The sequence below is a fragment of the Adelges cooleyi genome, unplaced genomic scaffold (genome assembly GCF_023614345.1).
Source record: "Adelges cooleyi isolate 19-005CV unplaced genomic scaffold, UGA_ACOO_1.1 ACOO_flye_CR_arks_rails_tigmint_CR_PRNA_23, whole genome shotgun sequence".
Lineage (NCBI taxonomy): Eukaryota > Metazoa > Arthropoda > Insecta > Hemiptera > Adelgidae > Adelges > Adelges cooleyi.
The window spans coordinates 1580808-1604645 of record NW_026095893.1 but is presented as its reverse complement, the minus strand read 5'-3'; the positions used below and the strand labels follow the sequence as shown (position 1 = coordinate 1604645).

The following is a 23838-nucleotide window of genomic DNA, read 5'->3' as shown; positions in this document are numbered from 1 at the left end:
TGTTTTTTTATTAATATGATTGCATTAATTCACATGGTTTAGACTATCTTATACTTGATTTTTTTTTTTTACCACGTCTCGGTGACAGTGTGTGGGTCAAATTATTTTTAGTATGAACTTCCAGGTCAAAAACCCGATTTATTTTGTTATGGCTGCCTCAAAACGTTTGTCGTAGAGTTTATTTATTATTTTGGGTTGCCAGACGCTATTACAAACGTTATAACTACCTATACAAACATGAATAATCTATATAATATTTTCAGGGTCGATGGAACATTGAAAACAGCTAGGAGGTTAAAATTCAAAACTTCAACAAAAACCCAAAAGTAACAAATACACTGTTGATATTATCGACAATATTGAAATTTCAAATATTTGTCTACACATTAATTGAACTAATTGTAATTGCTGTTTCCATTTGAACACATTAAGTCAATAGTATTGGTACGTGTGAGGGACAAAGACAAAATGATTCAAGTAAAGTGTTTTTCTCTCAGAATATCCCAATTCGGAAAATTCGAAAAATGTTTAAATACAAAATGTACAATACATAAGCAGCAACAAATGCGTTTATGGTAGTGATTAAAATTATTGTTTATTATTAAATAAGCTACATTTTATTGGACAATTATTTGAATATTACTGTGGCACGCAAAAACTATTTAAATATAACAATAATAGTAGGTACTATATTGTAAACCGAGTTATCCTTATCACTCCTGTCGCAAACTATTATAACTGATCAACAAATGGCCTGCTTAGGTCGTTGTTAGGTTTTATTTCCCAAATAACGCCACCGATGGATCTGTATCGGAATTCATTCAGGTGTATATCGGTCACAGTACAAGTGTCAGTCTCGTCAAGCTCAGCGGCTACTATATACGAATATGGATTGTTTATACTTTTGAACAACCCTATTAAAAGACACATGTCCGAAAAATCTTGGAAATATTTTTTTACTTTATCTCCTCCACCTTAAAAAAACAAAAAAAAAACCAATTCAAATTTAGTATATTTGTTGGTTGTGCTATATTTTTAAATAAGGAGTACACGGAAAAATACCCTAAAGTTGTATACATTTTTAATTTTGTCTATTACTTATAAAAGTATTAAAAAATGTAATTAAAAAAAATATATACATATAGTTTGTTTAATAATTAATTATATAAGTTACTGTCATTGAAAATTGAAGTTTTATCTTTTTCAGTAAAACTCTGTAGGTAGTGGATTGTGTATTATGAGAAAAGTATTTGTTAAGAAATTATATTTATTATAGAGAATTGATATTGAAAATCAAGTAACAAGTATACTCTGAGTGTATGACAGAAATAGTGTCCAGTCCAATACTACCTATGTTGTGTGACCTCTACACTTTTATTAAAAAAAAAAAAATAATATATTTGTCTGTTGTTTAATTAAGAATGAATTTCTGTAAATTAATTAATGTTTCTCTTGTGTTATGATAATTGTTTGATAATAGTTATTGAAAATGAACATTTTTTTTTGAAATTTAATAAAACTAGTATAATTGAAATTGACACAATTATTATATATACATACATATATTATGGTAAAGCAATTAAATATGAATATTTACGTATTTCAGCGAGAATTAAAGTTTTTGTAGCTTCTCTTGTTATAATTCTTCTTTGACTTCCGAAATGTGCCAGGTTAATTTCCTCATCGTAATCGTCTTTATAACAAAATATAATGAACAAAGTATATAATAATAAATCAATTGCCCGTGAAATCATTGCAGTTCATTTTAATGAATTGTAATTTTACCAATTTTTGTACAACCTGACATTAATACACAACAGGTACTTTATTGAGCTAATTTAAAATCCTAACTCCTCCCCTTTAAATTTTAAAAAATACCTAGAAGTTAATGTTTTGGCATGCTATAGTTTTTGTATACATAATCGAACCTTATCTAAAGTAGTATAGATATTTGAATATGTTTTGAATACATTGTATTGTCTAACTTAAAAAATATAACAATCACCAGAGTAAAACCAGGAAAACCTGAAAACTAACCCTCAAGCAGCTATCCAACCATTGCCCTTCCCAGCGCATGTTTCAAACTCCTTGAAAGCTTTATGCACATCCACATTATGCCTTTCAATCACGCTCAAATTCCCATTGACCCCCTTCACCAATTGACAGATCAATGTCCCCATCAAAATTGCCTTAACAACAAATAATAATAAAAATAATAATAAATTAGTTGCTCCTGGTAGATTTGCATTACACTTTAATAAACTGTAATGTTCCCAATTTTTTTTTAACACCTGGCATTAATACATAACAAGTACTTTAATGAGGCAAAAATTTGATTTGCTAACCTCTCCCCCAAAGAGTAAAAACCAGGAAAACTCAATCAACGGTTTTGGTAAAACCCATTGCAACCTCTTAAAAAGGATGTTCAGTTTTGTAATAAATAATATGACTTTGAGTTACAAAACCAGCAAGAATTGTAGACTAAACAACGGCCTACCGCACAAGCAAACAGGTAAAATATCCGTAAAATTGGTTGGTCGATTGTGATTACCTTCGTTTATCTCAGGTGTGCGGGTATCTATAACAAAAATGTATAAAACAATCATGCAATTAAAAAATACATTTTTTTTTGTATTTTTAACAGCCATCCTAAAATTGTGAACAATCAATGGGAAATAATGTAAGCAATTTAAACTTCTAGTAGCCGCCGAGGATGATTTCAACAAGTCTTGAACGATCATTAAAGTTTTAAGCGAAAATATATATAATTATATGTTAACAAATATTAACTTAATATGTTTTGTAGTTTTTCATTTAGAAGTATAATACAACAATCAAATTTAATTACAGTTCATGTATAAAACAGTCGAATTTTATATTTACCAGTTGACGTTCTTATTTCTGTTTGCATTTTGATCTGGCTGCATAGCAATACTAAAATTCAAAACACAATATACTTTAATGTATATAATTTCCTAAGATAGAAACAATAATGTGTATGTGAAAGATATAAAGGTGATTACGGCCTATGTTGGCATCTGGGAATTCTGAAATAAAAATAAAAATATTTCATGTATATTATGAATACCAAATAATGTTCAAAAGAAGTATTACCCGGTACTGATAACATATAAGCCATTTCATCTGTAATTAAGATAATGTATTATATGTATTGTTTAAATTTGTATTCTATAAGAAATACAAATGTTGTTAAAAAAAAAAAGACTGAAGACAAGATGAAAATACATATGCTTTATAAATTCAGAAAAATGTGATTAGGATCTATTTTATTTGTATCGAGTGGATACTGTGATAGTGCAATTAAAGTAAATTAGGCGAGTAGAACAAAATGTAATGAATAGATGATGTGTGAAGTAGAGATGAGATTTTATAGTAAAATTTATATCACTGATCTAGTTGCGTAGATAAAGGTATGTCGCTGCAAATTTTTTTTCAATATCAAAACATGTTTAATCTTTATTATTGTTTTTATTATAAAATCATATAATTACGCATCGTGTATGGTCCGAGAACAATGTTTTTAATTATAAGCGGCAAGTTATCTAAAATAAACAAATATCGGTTAAAGTTAGAAAAAACTTAAGCAATACTGATGATGGTAATATTATATAGTTGATAAATTAAATAATAAACTATTTAAGTGAAACCCCCTGGCTACAAAAAATACCACCTTCACACCACTTCATTCGTTATCTGAGCAGGTGAAAGAGAGTGAAATTTTCGATTTATGAATCATTTGATCATCAGATAAACATTAAAATAATATATTAGTAAATAGATATAATTTTAATTATATTTTACTTCCTGCAGACTCGATGTATCCGTCTGTAATAAATTGTGTACAACTATTAAAATTAAAAAATTATTTTGTTTAAAAAAAAAAATGTACTGACTTGTTTTGATAACTTCCTTGTCATATCCATCTATAACAAAACAAAGTTAAATGTTGAGTTTTTTTTTTTTTTAGATTTGTACATTTCTGGTGTTAAAATTAAATAGTCACCTAACGCAGCTACCGAAACATTCAGCAAGGCTAATGGTAGAATAACACATAAAATTTTCATTTTTATCTGCAAGTAATAATAACTATTAAATGGTTTTATGTTCATTCACCAGCTTTAACGTGGCGCTGAGATGTTACTAGGATCCACTTATTTAACCCAATCGACCGCTGCTTTGTTTATAAAGGCAAACTTGGCAAATTACAACTTTTTTTTTAAATTTGCGAATTAATACAATATTTTCTTAGCGGGTTAGTAGTTATCGCAAGCACACACAACAAATATATATGGAACTGGTAAGACTTTATAAAATGTAATCAAAACGTACTTACAGTATAAAAAGATTAGTTTAGTATTGCTCAATTAATATATTGAAACGATAGAATTAAATATCAACTTGAATTGTTTTAAAATGATTTTCTTGTAACTTGTAGGTGGCTTTTATAACAATCCGAAACCGTCGAAAATCGAAATAAATTATTTAGGGTGCTTTAGTTAATTTGTTTACTTAGCTGTTATTTTAAAATTCAATTAAATATTTACATTAAATACTGATGCGGAGTTGGGACAATTATTTTATTAATATTTTGTTATAGTATTACTCGTAAAACTAATTTACATTATAAACTATAATATTTTTTTTGGCGAAAATTCCTTTTTAAACTGAATTCAACATACATTATTTTTTATAAAATTGTTTTGAAAAAAAGTCTTCGGTGAAAGGTTTATTGGTTGAATCTTTGGTTTTATTTTTAATCTTTTGTCTAAGATATTTGTCATCGCTGTTATTCATATACATTTTTCCAACTATTGTAGCTTCTTAATTTAAAAAACTGTTTATTAGCAGAACATATTATTACATATTATTAAAAAATAGAGAACAGGATAGTAAACAAACCCCTTCGAGTATACCGGGTGCCGGGTTAATGATTGGGCCGAGGAAATATAGTTTTAATTTTGGATAGTAGTATTATAAAATAATTATTTTTATATAATATTTGCACATCTAATCTAGAGCAGGTCTATCCACCAGATTGTAACACCTAAGCGGTTATAAGTATCTGATTCAGTCTTGTATTAAAGTTTAAAACCTAAGCTTTGTCCATCTAGAGCTATTAGACGACCAAAAATGAGGCCCGGTATAAATTAGCACAGGCTCTGTGGTAGTCGGTTTAAATTTTTACTATACACCATAAGCACATTTTTTATTATTTTAAGTTTTGGTTACTTGCACAGTCATAATATAATATGTCTTACAACAATAATCGATTAGTCTGTTTTTTTGTTTCATTATTACTAATACTGATACACAGCTGCGAAGATAAATTTAGATTAACTTTATTTGTCTTAACATTAACTAAAATAAATAATTTATTTATTATATATACACAGAGTGATTAATTAAACGAATACATTACGTCTTATTCTATTTGTATTAAGAATTTTATTGTGGAAATCATAAATATTTTAGCCGCGATGCGGTGCTGAGAAGGTATTGTATTTACACAGATGTATTTTTATTTATTATTATTTTTTTTTTTTTTAGGGATTTAGGTCTGAAATTTAGACTGGAGGTAGATCTAAAATGGAACTATAACATATACAATTCTCTCAAAAGTCTGTAAGCCCTCCAAAAATTACACTTTGGCCGTGGTCAATCTACAGGTTGCTACGTGTGAGTGAATTGACAGTCAACAGGTAATGAAAATAATATGTTCTTTATACTGTTAACTACGATACGTTTATGGGTAACTATGACAATACACTTTTATAGTTATAAAATTGTATACGTTTATTTAACTAACAAGCTTTATTATTATCATTTTATTAAAAAATTATAATTACTCATCGTATAATTTCCACGAACAATGGTTTGAATTAGGTCCGGCAAAACACCTTGATCTAACAAACAACAACGTTTATTATTTAGCTCGGGGGTTTTCAAGTATTTTAATTTTAAATATATATTACTTCTTGCTATCTCGATTTCTGCGTCTGAAAATAAATTATATAAATTTAGTATAAACCTTTGCGCAGTATGAAAAAAACAATTTTACTGACTTGCTTTCTCAACGTCCATGCGATAATCTCGATCTGTGAAAAAATTTCAAAGTTTAGGTTTTTCTTTTATAGATTTATACTAACTAGTGTAGGTATGTGTAAAAAAAAAATAATCACCCAATACAGCTACCAAATTATTTACTAATGCCAAAGATATTGAAATACAAAAAAATGTCATTTTAATCTGCAAATAATAATAATAAACATTATGTATTTTTATTTCAAAATCAAATTACACCTTTTTTAAAAATGGTAAAAAAAAAAAATCCAAATTTGTATACATTTTTTTGTTTTGTAAGTGCAGTTTTGGGAATTGCTTTGGTTTTAATTCTATTAGGAATTCGAATAGGATGCCTACACAACAGGATGCCTTTACAACATAAAAAACATTTAAACTGCTGTATTAAGCTCCCTCTCAATGTCCTTGATATTTGTGTCCCAATGAAACTGATCTGTTGCGTGTACGGCTAATATTGGTACTAGTGTTCTATTAACCCGTTCGACTTGTCCGTTTGCTCTGGCATGGTTAGTAGAATTCAGTACATGGTGTATCCCCTGATCGGCACAAAACTCCTGGAATGCAGTTGATGTGAAACAACTTCCTCTGTCACTTATAATCCGCCTAGGATATCCACGTTGTTTGACGAATTCCGTCATTATGCGAATAAATACGGAATAGTACGGGTATCTGTACTCCTGGTTGGGTGTAACAACACATATTTGGTCAGATTATCAATGATAACCAGTAAATACCGATTTCCCTTGGTACCTGTCTCGAATGGTCCATATGGATCGTGTCGAATGGTCGTGTACCAGGTGGTATTGGGTGTAATACCCCTTGCTTGTTGCCAGATTGTTTGTTCGCCATCAGACAGTCGATACACATATTTATGTGCTGCCTCACATAACGTCGCATGCGCGGGAGCCAATAGTCCTCGGTTATTTTTGCCAATGCAAAGTGACCACTTTGCTCATGGGCAGCGATGGCGATTCATTTTCTCATTGACCGTGGTATCACCAGCAGCTCCCTTCCATCCACGACCCGGTATAACAGTCCATTCCTGAGTATTAAATTGTGCACCACACTTTTCTCGTATTTGGACTGGTTTTCTCCTTCCTATTGTAGAATATGAACGAGTCTCTTGATGTCGCAGTCTCCCCACTGCATAAGTCTTACGCGTTCTTCAGGCGTCAAAAACGTGCAGACGTCGTAGCGTTGATTGATTGTTTCCTCGACGTCCATCACCGCTTCGTTAGTTGGGACTCTACTCAACGCATCGACATGAGCCATTCAGGTTCAGTTCTTTTTCCGTTTTCCCTTGCAATAACATTCCCGCTAAAGCTCTACTGCTCGCATCAGTATGCAACTGTGTCACCAGTGCCCGCGGGTCGTATAGTTGCAATACCGGTTCGTTAATTAGCCGCTCTCTTAGCTCATTAAACGCTAGCTCTTGGGCAGCGCAGTCCATTCAAAAATACAATTTCGCTTTGTCAGCCGCGTAAGGGCCTCCGCCACTTCAGTGTATCGGTGAATGAATCTTCGGAAGAATCCAGTCAGACCGAGGAACCGACAAACCGCATGAGCGTCCTCCGGTACTGGGTACTCGCTAATAGCTCGAACCTTATCTCCTGGGCGCAATTGTCCCTTCGGAATTCAGAATCCCAAAATATACCGAAGTTCGGCAGCACCAAACACACATTTTGGTGGTTTGAGAGTTAAGTTGGCCCGCTGTAGCGCTTGTAAGACGTCACGTAGGGTGCCCATGAAATGTTTCCAGTCCTTGCATGACAGTATTATGTCATCTAGACAACAGTGAACTGCACCCGTTGACAGTACACCCTTCGACACTTCAGCACTTTGTCCATCAGTCTTTTAAATTCGGCTGGCGCATCCTTCAGTCCAAATGGCATTCGTTCGAACCTCGCTGGTGTATCTGGTGTTATGATCGCTGTTTTATCCTTAGCTGCTTCCGTTAATGGGATCTGTAGATACTAGATACCCATTAGCCAGGTCCAACGTTGCGAATACTTCTCCCTCCGACAGTGCACTCAATTGGGTATCAATATCCGCCATGGGGTATGGTTGCCCTTTCGTTTGCTTGTTATGGCGCCTGTAGTCAATACACAGTCGCTTCGAACCGTCTTTTTTCCCAACTAGTAGTACTGGACTAGCATAAGGTGAGTTTGAATCGTCGGTCTTCCCGTCTCTGTTCATTTGATATGTGCGCATTTCGTTTCGTTTGTCTTGGAAGCCCAGTTGTTCCACTCGTCACGGGTACGCACACTTTGTTCGACTCGTCACGGTCACCACGCGGTAACCCACTCGACCGGACTACACTTCACCGACGCGACACTAGGTTCCCAATCGTTCCAACTAACCTAAGAAAAACGGCACCCACGCGTCGACCGCCACACATACACTGATGGACAGTCCTACAAGTATATAACATGAAGAAAAACCCCTTCCCCCCACTATTTAATTATCTAGTACATATAACGCTATACTTTATGTGCTGCAGTACTTGTAGAATACGGTACGAACATTTTTTTAATTAACTCAACTATATTTCGAATGGTACAACTTGAAGTAGTTTTAGGATAACAAACAATACAGTAAAATTTAGGTTATTTGATGAATTTTGATTCTTAACATTGTTAACATATTATTATTACTTTTGGCGTGATGAAATACCATATATGTATTATAGTATATGCGAATATTATGCCGTGTACAACTTCTGTAAGTAGCTTTGCGATTAAATGAAATTAATTTATCGGTTCAAAAGTTATCGCTAGCAGATACAAAAATTAATAATTATTTAAACTTAACAAAATATATAAATAACTATTACTTACCATTTTTGATGCTGATTAGTCTTAATTAATTTAATTGATGAATCGATGGAATTTACAAGCATAATACCAAATCGACCGATTGTTAAATTGTTTCAAAGTGTTTTTTTTGTGTAGTGTAGTTATGCTTTTTGTCGACAGAAACAGAAAAATCAAAATAGATCTTGCATGGTGCCTATGTTCATTTATTTGCTTAGTTGTTTTTTTTTTATATGACTATATTTGCATTACACTGACGCAAGTTCAGACTATTTTCTTTTTTAAATGTGTCGTAGCTCAATAACATATCATTGTTAAAATCGTTGTAAGCCAACTACTTTCTTATAATCATATCATGTAGGTATATAGCTTTCGTTCCAAAACCGGGTTTTTTTGTTAGAAAATTAAAAATTACTTAGAATAAATATCACCTCGGCTCTAAATATCACCCTGTATATTAGAATGTAAGGTATTACAATACTAACAATTTTTCTTTAAAGTTGGAAGATCATATTATAGTATTGTATACAAATTCTTTATTACATAAAATGATAAGTGTTTTTTCACAACGCCTATGGCAATGTAAACAAGTAATAGCAGATAACATCTATCAGATTTACTACAAACTATTAAGATTTTATTATTTACAAAAACAAAAACATTTTCGCAATTATACATTACATTATTTATGATTTCTATTACAATGCAGACAAGGTATAAAATACCCACTATCTACTATACCTCTTAAAATCTTTTCAAATGAGCAACAAATGGTTTTATAATCGTGATTAAAATTGTTTATTGTTAAATACATAACATGAATTGACAATTTGAATAGAAGAAGGTATGTAAAAACAATTTATATACAGCAACGATAATAGTTATACTATAGAATAGGTTGTCCTTAAAATTGTATCTGCACAGAAAGTTGCTGAAATGGAGTTAAGTCAGCGTGAACTTGCCAAATAATGCCGTTAATAGTTTTGTATCTAATAATATTCATGTCCGGATGTAATAGGAAACAAACTCTATTAATATCGAGAACAGCATTGTCTACATAAACTTCTGGGTGTTGTATACTATTGAATAATCCTAATAAACGACACATACTATAATTTGAGAAATCCACATTGAAATTGGTGTCTCCGCCTAAAAATAAAATAACAAAACTACCAAATTAAGCTCATTTTTTGTTAATACATTTCTTTATTTGATCAAACTTATTTTAATGATAAATAGATCATTAAATTTTAATAGAAACATATAATAAAAAAAACATTAATTTGTAATTTCAATTTTACTTTGTCAATTATAACTTTGTTGTTGATTGTGTATTTTAAGAAAATTGTTTGTTAGTGATGACTAAATAACACATAAGTGCAAACATCAACTATGGTTACAATAATATATTAGGTAATTGTTAAGAAATGAAACTGTTTTTAATGATTTGATATTAAAACCGAAAGAATCCAACAATTCAAACAACTACATAGCAATCAAAGAGCAATAACTAAATTGAAAAGACAAAGTCTAATCATAATGTTACTTGACAAAAAGAGTCTAGTCAAGTATTCAAATGTTTTATGAGCTCCATACTTCTATTTTAGGGAAAAACTAAGTTGTGTGTTATTGTTAAGGTAATAAATTACTGTAAATCAATTATTATATTTTTTGTCAGACTATTAGATCTAAAATATCCACAAAACCGACCGCTTTCTTGTTAATACAAACAGTTACTCAAAAATGGTAAACAAATTCCAAATGAATATTTACGTATTAGACTACGGATTAAAGCCTTTACAGCTGGACTAGTCACATTTCTTCTTTTACGTCCAAAATCTGCCAGATCAAAGTTTTCATAATCTCCTTAATAACAATAATTACAAAAAAAAAATCATTATAATGTAGTAACATAAATCATATGTTTAAGTTTTAACTATATTAAATACACTTATTAAACTCATCATTTTGTAATATAACATATTATATATTCAAATTTATACTATATGCGACATGTGTATATAACTATCATGTTATTTTTATTCAATATACAACGCGCGTAGTGTGATATAGAACCTCTTTGAATAATTTCAATCAACTTTAAATACTCTAATAGATAGCGTACATACTCATGAGAGGCGTAACATTTACATAACAATAAGTTCATTAAAGAAGGGGTCGGGGACACACGACTCGACACGAACTTAACCGACACAAAAACGCACTATTTAACCCAGCTTACGGCGCAGCGAAGCACAGTTGTCTTCTTACATCTCTCATTCAACCTTCCTTTCCATATTGTGTGGACGCCAATGTCGGGTAGCTGTTATCAGTCCGCCGCGGCCACCAATATCCTAATCATTCCATATTGTGTGGACGCCAATGTCGGGTAGCTGTTATCAGTCCGCCGCGGCCACCAATATCCTAATCATTCCTTATTATCCTTACACACTCATACGCCAAGTCCGTCGCGATACATAAAAGATACTATATTCATTACAGTTCGATTACTTAAATCGTACGAGTTTCTTATCACACACGTGTCATTATCTAACCGATAAAAACACTGTTGTTCTTTCGTCCAATATATATATATATATATATATACCCATACTTAATTATTTTCCTCTTAAAAGTATCGTTGAAAGACGTTAATTCTAGTGGTCGAACAATCCTGTTACACCCACGTGACTACTTTTGGTCAGCGAGGAATGTAGTCGGCTTATAATAATTCAGTAGACGTTGTTATTTCTGACAAGCGCATACAACCATTGGTAGACCGTGTACTGAATTACACTTAAACGAGAAACAGATTATCGTAGGATAACGTTAAAACGCCAGTGTCTGAAATATTTTATGAACGAAAACATTCGCGTTAGAATAACGTTCATCTCGGCATATCAACATCGCATACTCAAGGGATATCGCCAAGGTCATAGAGCTTCGAGTAACTCCACGACAAGGTATGTACTATATACAATATTACAACACTGTGTAATGGTAAATCTAGAGGCAGGAAGTGAGCTCTTGTAGTAAATGTACACACATGCACACCCCGATTAAGAGACCAATATATAAATATTTAAAATAACCATTCACCGCCACTTCCCCTTGCTTTTCTTCTATTACAATAAGTTGCTCTAGTACTTGATATAGTTGCATGACAGTTAATAAAATAACTGTTGTGTTGTGCATTTGCTACTTACAAAGCAAAACCTTCGAAAAATGATTAAATGATTGTTTTTTACCTTCGTTTATCTCAGGTACATTGATACCTACGACCAAAATATAAGATATCAAATTACTATACGAAATAAAAAAATATTTATCTACAACATTTTATACTACAATTAAGAGTATTTAGACAATATAATCAATTTAAAAATGTAACAATTGACTAATATTGTCGTTTTTGTTTAGAACCCAATTACAATAATTAAAAATATTTGGTCGTATAAGAAATTCAGATTTAATATTTACCAGTGGCTTCTATTATTTCTGTTTGCAAACAACTCTGGTACCATAACTTCTCTACATTTTGAAACAACATAAATATTAATGTTCATCATTTGGTATGATAGAAATAATATCTAAGCCTATGATTATTATACTCAATTAATCACATGAATAATTACCATTACCTTCAATATTTTCGTTTTCACTTTCTAAAATTAGAGTTAAAACATTTTTGCTTAATAAATATCATATTATAACTACGCTGAAATATTACAATAAATTGATAAGAAAATGATTACCCGGTGCTGCCAGCATAAAAGCCATTTTCTCTAAAATTAACATAGTATACAAATATTATTTGATAAAATTAGATTAAAGTCGGAAATTTAACATTTTCATCACTAATTTCCATAACTGATGAATTTACTTGAAAACAATTTGTTGCAGATTTTCAAAACTATTATTTAATGAAATTGTACATCATATATATTTTCATTTGAAAATAATTTCATCTTCTACCATGCTCAATTATTATTGCTATAATTTTATTTAGTTTATAGTTATGATTACTCATCGAAGAAGGTCCGCGAACAATGTTTCGAATGATACCCAGCATTTGCACTGGAATAAACAAATACACCGGTTAAGCAACAAGGGACGAGCTAAATAATGAGAATGTGGAGACGTTCAAAACGATCATCACCATCTACAGTGCGGAATGACCAAGATATTAAATTTTTTACTTTTTGTTGCAACTACAGTTATTAGAGTATCTCAATGACATGTCTGTATTTTTGTGAACCGTTTGAGACACACGGGAAAAAATAAACATACATTATTTTTTTACCCCCACAATATTTTATTATTTTTAAAGTTTCAATTAAAATAAAAATCATCAGAATAGGAGTACATTCAAACTGGTTACCATTTTAGTTAAGGCTTCTCGTTTTGTAAGGGGGTTAGAAATTATAATTTTTCATTCATAAATAAATTGATAATAATCAACAAAAAAATACCATATTGGTTAATGTATTTTAAATATATTTTACCTCCTGCAAGCTCGATGAGTTGGTCTGTAATAAATTACATAAACATAGTTTAGTTTATAAAAAAATGTTGTATGTAAAAAATGTCTTACTGTTTATGATAACTTGCTTATCATATTCATCTGTAAAGTAATAATGAGGTTTAATTTTAGACTAACTAGTTGAAGTACGCGTAAAAAAAATTATAATCACCTAATTCAGCTATTAAGTTATTTACCAAGGTAAATGATATTAAAATACATAAAAATTTCATTTTTATCTGTAAAAATAATTAAAAAAAATTTTAATTCTGAAAAAGCTTTAAAAATGTTTACATTTTTCAACTTAAAAATACAATATTTTTTTTTTGTATAAGCAATGTACTTACAGTATTAGAAGTTGGTTAGTATTACTGAAATGCATTTATTAAATGATAGAACTTATAAGCAAAATACAATTCGACTAGCTTGTTAACCGTTTTTATATTATCTAGGTACCGTTTGTTTGTAGCCGAAACAGTAAAGTTTTAATATCATTTTATGGGTGCTATTTTTAATTTATTTACATGGCTGATTTTTTATGTTTTAATATGATAACATATTATTTACATTATCCTGACGCAAGTTAAGGCTATTTTTATTTCGGTTATTGGTTTAAATACCACTTAAAAATGTTGATAAACATATACGTTTTATTAAAACGTATAAGTTTGTATAATGTTATACAAACAATAAAACGAATTTAAGTTTGTTTTTTCTGGATCGTAAGGTGAATGACATAAGGTCCTCAATTTTGTCTGATGCTATTTTAATCGCACAAAATAATTACAAAAACTACTAAATGTTATCCTAACACATTACTTGTATGTATCATATAATTAATTATACTAAATTTGATGTAGTTATTTGATACTTATATATTAGACCGTATACGAATTTTCAAGTTAATAAACTCAAAATAGCTTTCAAAATCCAATTTTTTCGAGTTTTTCCTTGATAAAAACCAATTTCTAGCACAGTTTTATTTTACCTATGTTATATATATATATATATATCAGAACTATTTTTAGTCTCATTGTTAGCTCTTATGTCTTAAGATAGTGCCAACAATTATTGTTGATATACTATATTATTTTTGTTGTTAAATGAGTGTAAATTATTATTTTTTTTTTAATATTCACTAGAACAAGAGTTATTCCATTTGTCAAATCATTGTGAGCCACCCTGTATACATATTTTAAGTACATTCAACGTGTAATATACAAATATAGCGTTTTGTTTCTTAGTGGTTCAAAAGATATCGTAAGCGGGTACAAATATACAAAAATAAATAATTACTAAAACAGAATATATGAATAGTATACTTACAATCTTCGATATTGATTACTATTAGCTGTTAAATTATTGAAACGATACAGTTTATAAGCAGATTATCCAATCGACTGCTTTTTAAATTGTTTTCAAGTAATTTTTTTGAGACGTGTAGTTGGACTTTTTGCCAAAAGATTAAGAATTAATACAATATATTTTGCAAGGTATGTTCATTTATTTACTGAGCTCTTTTATTAAAGTTGTTTTATATGATATCATATTATATATATATATATACAGGGTGATCATTTTATCCTGAACCACTGTCAATATTTCAATGGGTTTAGGTATTAACTAAATTTTCTTTTCATAGTGTCTTTATATTATAATGTGATTTCGATTTTCCGTAAATTTTATTTTCCTACCCCATACCAAACTAATTACCTTTATATCAACTGATGAAACTTAAATGGTAACTTATATATTTTTATAACTTTTTAAATTAAGAATATTTAATCAACAATGTTGACTGGTTGATCAGTTTTTTACCACTATTTTCAAAGTTATAAGATTTAAAAAAGTTAGGACGGGAAGGGAAGTGCGCCATCCTGCCCTAAAATTGTCACTTAAATAACTTCAAAAATAGTTATCCAAAACTGGTTGTCGACCAGTCAAAATGTGTAGTACATTATTCTCAATTGAAAAAGTTAATGAAATGTACCATGCGTTAACATTTAAGTTTCCAAAGTTAATATAAAAACAATTAGTCTGGACAGAGGAGTAGGAACATACAAATTTTGTGGAAAATTGAGTTCATATTATATAAAAAAACACTTTAAAAAAAATGTAGTTAACCCACTGAAATTTCGAGTTGTTCACGATAATGAAAATGATCACCTTGTATTTCATAATGCAAGTTCAGACTTTTTACTTTTTTAAATGAAGGTTTTGATATGTCATTCGTAGTGTTAATATTTACATTAAAGATTTGAACCATATATTACTTTAAATGATAGTCCATCGATGAGAATCGTATTGAACGATAGACATTAAGTAGAGGTGAAATAATAATAAATGGGTTTAATTGGTCGTTTTTCTGGATATAGTAAATTTTTTTAGACATATTAAAAAGGTAAGCAAGTCAACATTTTTAAAAAATCTATAGTGGCTCCAAATATTACTGTGTGTAAGTTGGAAGCTCATCATAGAGTGATAATAGAAACACATAATTAACAAATGTGTTTATAATATTGTGTTTAAAACTTTTTATTGTTAAATATAATGTATTTAACAATTTATTATTTATTGACAATTTGAATAGAAGAAGGTATGTAAAAATAATTTATATATATATATATATAGCAATTATAATAGTGGTACTATAAAAAAGGTTGTCCTTAAAATTGTACTTGAAAAGAAAGTGGCTGAAATGGAGTAAAGTCAGCGTTAATTTCCCAAATACTGCCATCAATGGATCTGTATCTACTAATATTTCTGTTCACATCCATAAGGAAACAAGTTCCATTAATATCGACACAAGCAATATCTACATAAAATGGTGGATGTTGTATACTTTTGAACAATCCTATTAAAGAACACAAATGATATTCTGTGAAATTCACACTAAAGTTCGTGTCTCCACCTAAAAAAAAAAGAAGAAATCCAAATTTGACACATATTTTGTTACTACATTTATTTATTAGCAACACACAATTTATAGACATGTATATAATAAACCATAGAAAAATAATACAATGTACTGCAGTGTATCCGTATTGTACAAAAATGTTAATCTAATTCAATAATTTTTTTGATAAAAGATAAAACACATATCATCCTCGAATCCTTCATGTAAACTCGAACATAATATCACAACTTGCTCCATAATTAATTTTAACAGAAACTTATATAATTTAAATCAATTAATTTGAAATTTAAGTTTTAGCATGTTAACAATTGAAACAAGAACAAAAATAATCAAAGAACAATAACTCAAGTGAAAGGACAAATTCTGAATCTGGAGTTGGAGATGGAGATACAGACATAGGTGATCATGGAGCTTGAGATGAAGAAAATTATACATGTGATGCTGGAGATAGAGTTTGAGATGAAAACAAAGATAGAGATAAAGATGGAGATATATATACAGAAACAGGCGATGCTGGAGTTAGAGATGGGGATTAAGATAAAGATATAAATAAAGATTAAGATAACCGATTTTTTTTCTAGGTTATTGTGAAAGTCTATTATTAACATAAATTTTTGATATATTTAAATAAGCCGATGAAGCGAATACCAAAGATTTGAGAAATTCAATTAAGATATACCTAAAATTATTTTTAAACACAATTTTGTTTGAAATATCAAAAATCGATTCCAACAATAAAATAAAAAAGAGGCTAATAAACTAAAATATTTTTACAAATTTAAAATCTTTTTTTTTCCCAAGTAATGTTTTTTACCAAATGTTTTATGAGCTCCATACTTCTGTTTTAGAAAAAAACTAAGTTGTGTGTTATTGTTAAGATAATAAATGGCTGTAAATCAATTATTATATTTTTTGTCATGCTTTTAGATCTAAAATGTTCACAAAACCGACCGCTTTCTTTTTAATACAAATAGTTACTTTAAAATGGTAAACAAATTTTAAATGAATATTTACGTATTTGACTACGGATTAAAGCCTTTACAGCTGCACTAGTCATATTTCTTCTTGTACGTCCAAAGTCTGACAGATCAAAGTTTTCAAAATCTCCTTAATAACAATTACAAAAAAAAAAACAAGAATACTTAATAAGTTGCTATAGTACTTGATAGAGTTGCATTACAGTTAATAGAATTACTGTTTTGTTGTCATTTTTCGTAGAACCTACCATAAGTACCCAAAAAATACTATATTGATATAGAACTTTAAATGTCAACACCTTACCCTTCTAAATCTAGTAAAATACCTAAAACAAATTTATGTTTCAACTTAGAGTTAAGGCGCGCTAAAATGTTTATCGAATTATTTCCAAATGTATATACAAATTTTAGTGTTTAATATTTTTAAATATATTTCGACTTCTGTCAAATGAATGTACGTTGACTATCCTAAAAAAATACCATAAACCTTTTCCATGGAATTTGTTTTTCTTCTTTTTCACCGTAGTAATGATCTTAAGATTCTAAAACAATATTCTAAAGACAGGGGAGCTCTCTAGTCGCTTCAAATTAACCAGAAGATTCGTCTTGCAGATGTTATAGGGCCATTGCCATTCTCAGCACATAACCCTAACTCCTAAATGATTGTTATTACCTTCGGCTGTCTCAGGTAACACAGGTACATCGATTCCTATAACCAAAATATTAATTATCAAATTATTATACATTAAAAAAACCTAAAATACATTTTTATATTTTTCCTACAACATTTAAACTAAAATTAAGAGTATTTAGACAAATAATTTAATTTTAAAAACTTCAATCGACTAATTGTATCGTTTTTGCTTAGAACCCAATTACAATAATTTTAAATGTATTGTTCGTTTGAGAATTTAGAGTTTATTTTAAAGTTTATATTTATTACCTGTGGCTGCTATTATTTCTGTTTGCATACAGCTCTGGTACAATAACTTTTCTACATTTTATAACAACATAAATGTTAACTTTCATCATTTGATATGATAGAAATTATTATCTAAGTCTATGACAAATCTCAATATATGTAAATAATTTACATGTAGGTACCTTCAATATTTGCGTTTTCACTTTCTAAAATTAAAATTAAAACATTTTACTTAATGAACACCAAATAGCTATGTGGAAATATATCAATAAAATGTTAAGAAAATGATTACCCGGTACTGCCAACATAAAAGCCATTTTCTCTAAAATTAACATAATACAAAAACATTATTTCGTGACATTAGACTAATGTTATTATTATAAAATAAAATATTACAAGCCGGAAGTTGTATGTTTTATAATTTCAAAAAAAGTGTGTTTGGCGTTAAAACAGGTAACACCAGTGTAGTTTTTCAAAAAGATACCATTTAGATTTTAGAGTAAAATTTACCATTTCCATAAATGATAAATTTACATGAAAATATTTGGTTGCAGATTTTATACAATTTATTAAAAATTTGCAAAAATATTATGTAATCAAATTATTGTACATCATATATTTCATTTGAAAATTAATTTATCATCTACCATGCTTTATCATTGTTATAATTTTATTTAGTATATACTTTACTCATCGAAGAAGGTCTGCGAACAATGTTTCTAATGATTTCCGGCAATCGCACTGGAATAAACAAATAACGGTTTGAGCAACAAGAAACTAAAGAAATACTCGCGGTACATAACCACTTTTATGTATAGCTAAGAAATAAAAAGTCAGTACAGTGGTGTTAAGGAATTGTGTGGATTGGGAGAAAAAATACCAATTACTGATTCGCATCGAAGCGTTTATTTGAATGCGATTTTATCACTTTCAGCTCTAATAGTTCCTGTAAACTTATGACCTCCCAATCCCAACTATGTCTCGACCCAACTGTACTCCGACCTCACTGTTCTGAGTATGCATTTTTAATTTATAAATAAATTGATAATAATCAGAAAAACATATCTAAAACATTGTACATTGGTAAATGTATTTTACCTCCTGCACGCTGGATATGTTGGTCTGTAATAAATTACACAAACATAGTAAAGTTTAAAAATTATTTTGTACGAAAAAAATGTCTACTTACTGGTCATGATAACTTGCTTATGATATTCATCTGTAAAATAATATTACTGTTTTTTTTATAGACTTATACTAACTAGTGTAGGTAAGTGTAAACAAAAAAAATAATCACCTAACGCAGCTACCAAATTATTTACCAAGGCAAGTGATATTAAAATACATAAAAGTTCCATATTTATCTGCAAACATAATAATAAACATTACATTATTTTATATAAGACTCAAGTCACTATTTAGTTATAGGCTTCAATACCGAGCTGAGGTGTTACAATAGTGTTTTTTTATTTAAAATATTCAACTTTTTATTTTTATGATCCACGATAACTTCATAACCGCAGAAAATATGATAAAGGCATTTTGGTGGATAAAAAAATGTCTTACTTTTCATTTCAAAATCGATGAAAAGTTCTAAAAATGTCTATCAAAAAGTTTAAAACTTTTGTAATCATACTATTTCTTAATATATTATATTTGTTGGTTTTTACAATGTGTTTTTATTTTTAAGAGGTCAATTTCCATGAATCATAACATTACAATATTCATAACAAACATCTTTTTAAAATGTCCAGTTTATTCATTTATTGAGAAAAATACAAAATATAAAAAAATTCAACGCGTTTTATAGCCCATTTCATACATGTGAGCTTAATTGATACGAGTAAAAAAATTGTATTTTTAGCTGTTTAGTTTATTTTTATTACCTCATTAGCTGATTTAACGCAAAATTCTTGAGTTATAAATTTTACACTTTTATAAGTTATGGCACTATAAATAGCACAAAAAGTAAGTATTCTTGTATGAATACAATTTCTGTAAACTTGACTTGGGATTTTTAATTAAATTGACTTGACGGTTAAAACGTTTTTGTAAGCAAATACACAAATACAAAATAAAAATTAATAAGACATAACAAAAAGTAAAAATAATGTACTTACAATCTTGACAGTTGGTTAGTGTTACTGAATTACAATTAATAAATGATAGAACTTATATGCAATATTTAAATTCGACTAGCTTGTTAAACGTTTTTTATTTCAAGTGTAAATAGGTTTTTATGTCAACCGAAAAACTGAAATCTAAATATAATTTTATGAGTGTTATGTTATGTTTTTTTGTTATGGTATTTTATTGTTAATTTATATTTTACATGGCTGTTTAGTTTTGTTTTAATATGATAAAATATTATTTACATTACCCTGACGCAATTTGAGACTATATTCATTTTAATTATTGGTTTAAATAACACTCACTTAAAGTTAATGTTTGCTTAGTTTTATTTGCTTCTAAGTATAATATATATTATTGTCTGACATTCTATCGATAAAAATCTTAATAAACATAAGTTCCTATTATATGCGAAACAATATAATTACAATAATTTTTTTGTACTTTCAGAATTCATTTTTTTTTTTACTAACCTAAATACCAAGAGAAAATATATGCTTAAATTGTAAAGTACATATTTGAGAATTCTCAATTTATTTATCATAAGTTTAGTGACAGAAAATAATTACAAAAACTGTTTTATGTTGTCCTAACACATTATTTCTATATAGTATTACATTTTTAAGTTAATAAATCAAAAATAGCTTTCAAAATCCATCAGTTGTAGCTTTTGAGTTTTTTCCCAGTAAAAAATAATTTTAAGTACAGATTTTATTGTGTATAATATTTTTCAGATATATATCAGATCTACTTATAAAATATTTAAATAAACCCTTAATCACAACAAAATAATACTGTGTAACGTATATTAGCCGAACTAAATGTATAATTGCTACAAATTTATTTGTTCCCACTATATTTATTTAGTTATTCCAACTAGAAATTTATTTGTGTCCATATGGACCCTATATTAACCATAATTATTTTAGTTGGACCAACTATGTATTTTTTTCTGTGCACTTGCATTTAATATATTGCTATCAAGTTTCACATTAAATTTAATTGCACAAGCGTGAACAGTGAACACGCCATAATCTATAACTTAATTTTATTAGCCGTTGCCTACTTAAAACTATTCGAATAGATCAAACCTAGTCATCGTTTCCGTGGTGTAGCGGTTATCACATCTGCCTAACACGCAGAAGGTCCCCAGTTCGATCCTGGGCGGAAACAGTAATTTTTTTTAGTTTTTTATTCATTTTTTTTTTAATTTAGCTTAACAAATTATTCAGTGTTCTTTTATTTTTTTTTGTAAGTATATATGATATATGAATAAATTTAGAGTAGTGGTGGAATTATAGATTATGATATAGTATATTAAGAAGCAGTAACAAGCTAGTATATTAAAACATCAAGTTTCTGGCTAATATTGTAGTGTTTAATATCTGGCTTAAAACAATTCATAGAGAATTTGGGCCCTTAATTTATTTTGAATTTATCATTTAGTTCTAATTTGAACGTTGAATGTACAACATATCTCTTATCTCTTACCCTTATCTCCTACCCACTAACTCCCACCCCTATCTCCCACCTCCTATCTCCTACCCCTATCTCCTACCCCTATCTCCTACCCCTATCTCCTACCCCTATCTCCCACCTCCCCCTATATCCTACCCTATCTCCTACCTCTATCTCCTACCCTATCTCCCACCCCTATCTCCCACCCCCTATCTCCCAACCCCTGTAACGCTTGTGTAAAGAACGCTCTTTTGGTAACGTTTTTTTCGGTTATGTGCCAGAGCAAAGACATGAAAATGTCAAAAGAGAATATCAGACCTATCTTCAGTCTAATTGTTAGCTCTTAAGTCTGATGGTTGCGCCAAAAAATATTTTAAAATGTCTACCCCTGTGGGGGGGGAAGGGGAAGGTGCAGAATTATTTAAATTTCAAATTAAGGCAATTTATTGATAGAAGCATGCCTATTAAATAAATTAGCTATACAAATTTCAACTTCAAAGTTGAAAGTTTATAAACCGGTCAATTCGGTCTTCGGTTTTCCCGGTTTTTGGGTAAAAGGAGTTGAATTTTTCTACTTTGGACCTGCCATAGTACCAATCGCATACTGTATTATTGACCAGTCAAAATATTCAATACATTAATATCCACTTAAAAACCAAGCCATCCAGATTTACTGATAGATTCCCCAAAAGAAACATATCACATTTACACATTGACAAACATAATATCTGGTTAAGAAATACATCATTTGGGCAACCAGTATGATATAATATTATGTTGTTTTGGAATTTAGAATGCATTTCAATAGTGAAGATATAATTAATGTAAGATAAATAATATGTAAAATAAATTAACATTTTAGTCAATTACAATATTTATTTGATGTGAAATTTGGTTTTTAATTAGTAGCTCAAATAACCCCCGGTTTTCTTGAGGTTTTAGGGTTGGCTGGACCTGTTGCATATGAACTGTACCAAAATAGCAGGTAGCACATCTCGTGTGCTCTAAAGAAAACGTCCAGATGGCTAAATTAAATTAAAACATATTAAAAGTTCTACACTAATAACAGCTTTAAAAAATGATTTACAGTACCTAGCCATCTATGTGTGACAGTTTTTTTAAACTATTTTGGAATTTATCTAGTTTGGGCACAGTCCATGTGTTAATTAAACCACCTGCTATTATATTGACCTATATCTGCTAATACAAATGGGGAGCAGTCTATGTAGTCTTGGCGCAGTTCGAGTGTACCCCTTGGGCCGGGAATCCAAGAAATTTGTTTAATACAATATTTTGAATATAGTAAGACGCAATTCTTATACAAACATAAGCTTTACATGACCTTGGTATATTAATAACATACTCTGCTTAATACACGTGTGCACATTGATGTGCAAATATTTATTTAATAAATAAAAACAATATTAACAATAATTGCAGACACAAATATGCTAAATGTCCCCGACTACACCCTACCTCCCGTATGAATCCTTTTTGAATCCTTATAATATTAAATTTTTTTTCATATAGAATCATTCCTTGTAATGGCATACATGTTTAGTGGATGATTTGAGATAATAAAGGAAATTTTAATAATTCAAAAGTGTTAACATAAATTGGTTGAAATATTAGAAAATCTACGACTGTTTGTGTACAATAATCGTGAGATTTAATACAGAACACATCTTATGATTTTCACATTAATAGTAAGTTTTGGTTTGAAGGGTAAGAAACGTTAAATACATCATTAAACAAAATTGAGGGCCTTGTGCCATAAATCGTAAAAAAAAAAAATTATAACTTCATATTATATTGTTTCACTCATAATTATTCCTAACTTTATTAAGATGTTTATCGATAGAATAGCAGACACGATAATATAAGTGTACAAGCATACAAGTGTAAACATTAACTTTATGAAGATTATGGAAATCAATAATTAAGAATAAAATAGTCTAAGCTTGCGTCAGAGTAATGTAAATATGCAAAAAAACAAT

The 23838-nt window shown here is 29.4% G+C and overlaps 4 protein-coding genes, 1 long non-coding RNA gene and 1 other non-coding gene across 9 annotated transcripts in view; 2 read left to right on the top strand and 4 right to left on the bottom strand.

The window, feature by feature from the left end:
* LOC126835931 (uncharacterized) overlaps positions 1 to 23838 on the top strand; it is a 98475-nt gene that overhangs the window by 69173 nt on the left and 5464 nt on the right. The gene's annotated exons all lie outside the window — the stretch shown is intronic.
* On the bottom strand, positions 570 to 4494 carry LOC126835927 (uncharacterized). 2 transcript variants are annotated; one of them, XM_050568813.1, is made up of 11 exons: positions 4355 to 4494; positions 4025 to 4091; positions 3915 to 3944; positions 3823 to 3846; positions 3513 to 3563; positions 3115 to 3144; positions 3024 to 3047; positions 2884 to 2934; positions 2498 to 2578; positions 1598 to 1693; positions 570 to 974 (listed from the first exon to the last, which is right to left on the bottom strand). In XM_050568813.1, exons 2-11 carry the CDS (start codon positions 4083 to 4085, stop codon positions 733 to 735), a joined length of 690 nt encoding a protein of 229 aa, XP_050424770.1. In that variant the 5' UTR covers positions 4086 to 4091; positions 4355 to 4494; the 3' UTR covers positions 570 to 732. The 2 variants fall into 2 exon arrangements, with proteins under 2 accessions (XP_050424770.1, XP_050424771.1); XM_050568814.1 differs by having other exon boundaries at positions 575 to 974; positions 2552 to 2578; positions 4355 to 4493.
* On the bottom strand, positions 5873 to 9058 carry LOC126835935 (uncharacterized). Its single transcript, XR_007685259.1, has 5 exons — positions 8940 to 9058; positions 6201 to 6267; positions 6084 to 6116; positions 5994 to 6017; positions 5873 to 5924 (listed from the first exon to the last, which is right to left on the bottom strand). It is a non-coding gene; the product is annotated as an uncharacterized LOC126835935 (long non-coding RNA).
* Positions 9738 to 13901, bottom strand: LOC126835930 (uncharacterized). Its single transcript, XM_050568820.1, has 11 exons — positions 13785 to 13901; positions 13610 to 13676; positions 13510 to 13539; positions 13421 to 13444; positions 12942 to 12992; positions 12671 to 12700; positions 12557 to 12580; positions 12396 to 12446; positions 12164 to 12190; positions 10689 to 10781; positions 9738 to 10064 (listed from the first exon to the last, which is right to left on the bottom strand). The coding sequence occupies exons 2-11, from the start codon at positions 13668 to 13670 to the stop codon at positions 9820 to 9822; spliced, it is 636 nt and encodes a 211-aa protein (XP_050424777.1). The 5' UTR covers positions 13671 to 13676; positions 13785 to 13901; the 3' UTR covers positions 9738 to 9819.
* LOC126835925 (uncharacterized) overlaps positions 16006 to 23838 on the bottom strand; it is a 46290-nt gene continuing 38457 nt past the window's right edge. The window contains exons 1-11 of one of the 3 annotated variants that reach the window (XM_050568810.1): positions 20374 to 20377; positions 19551 to 19617; positions 19443 to 19472; positions 19352 to 19375; positions 18944 to 18994; positions 18546 to 18575; positions 18436 to 18459; positions 18275 to 18325; positions 18005 to 18040; positions 17369 to 17461; positions 16015 to 16348 (exon numbers count right to left, since the gene is read on the bottom strand). In XM_050568810.1, the coding sequence (XP_050424767.1) occupies positions 16104 to 16348; positions 17369 to 17461; positions 18005 to 18040; positions 18275 to 18325; positions 18436 to 18459; positions 18546 to 18575; positions 18944 to 18994; positions 19352 to 19375; positions 19443 to 19472; positions 19551 to 19611 (645 nt within the window). In that variant the 5' untranslated portion in view covers positions 19612 to 19617; positions 20374 to 20377 and the 3' untranslated portion in view covers positions 16015 to 16103. Of the gene's footprint in view, positions 16349 to 17368; positions 17462 to 18004; positions 18041 to 18274; positions 18326 to 18435; positions 18460 to 18545; positions 18576 to 18943; positions 18995 to 19351; positions 19376 to 19442; positions 19473 to 19550; positions 19618 to 20373; positions 20378 to 23838 lie in introns of those variants that run through there. The other 2 variants (XM_050568812.1, XM_050568811.1) reach the window with 2 other exon arrangements.
* Trnav-aac (transfer RNA valine (anticodon AAC)) lies at positions 21484 to 21556 on the top strand. Its single transcript has one exon. It is a non-coding gene; the product is annotated as a tRNA-Val (tRNA).

Bases quoted from the DNA above. Each gene is read 5' to 3' on its own strand.
- LOC126835927 (XM_050568813.1), bottom strand. From the start codon at position 4,085: ATGAAAATTTTATGTGTTATTCTACCATTAGCCTTGCTGAATGTTTCG. The intron at 3,564-3,822 runs GTAAAATATAAT...TGTTTATTTTAG, and splicing joins ATACATCGAGTCTGCAGGAA to ATAACTTGCCGCTTATAATT. The intron at 975-1,597 runs GTAAATATTCAT...TGTTTTTTTAAG, and splicing joins TTTAATTCTCGCTGAAATAC to GTGGAGGAGATAAAGTAAAA.
- LOC126835930 (XM_050568820.1), bottom strand. From the start codon at position 13,670: ATGAAATTTTTATGTATTTTAATATCATTTACCTTGGTAAATAACTTA. The intron at 12,581-12,670 runs GTAATCATTTTC...CTCTAATTTTAG, and splicing joins TTTTATGCTGGCAGCACCGG to AAAGTGAAAACGAAAATATT. The intron at 12,191-12,395 runs GTAAATATTAAA...TTTTGGTCGTAG, and splicing joins AGAAATAATAGAAGCCACTG to GTATCAATGTACCTGAGATA.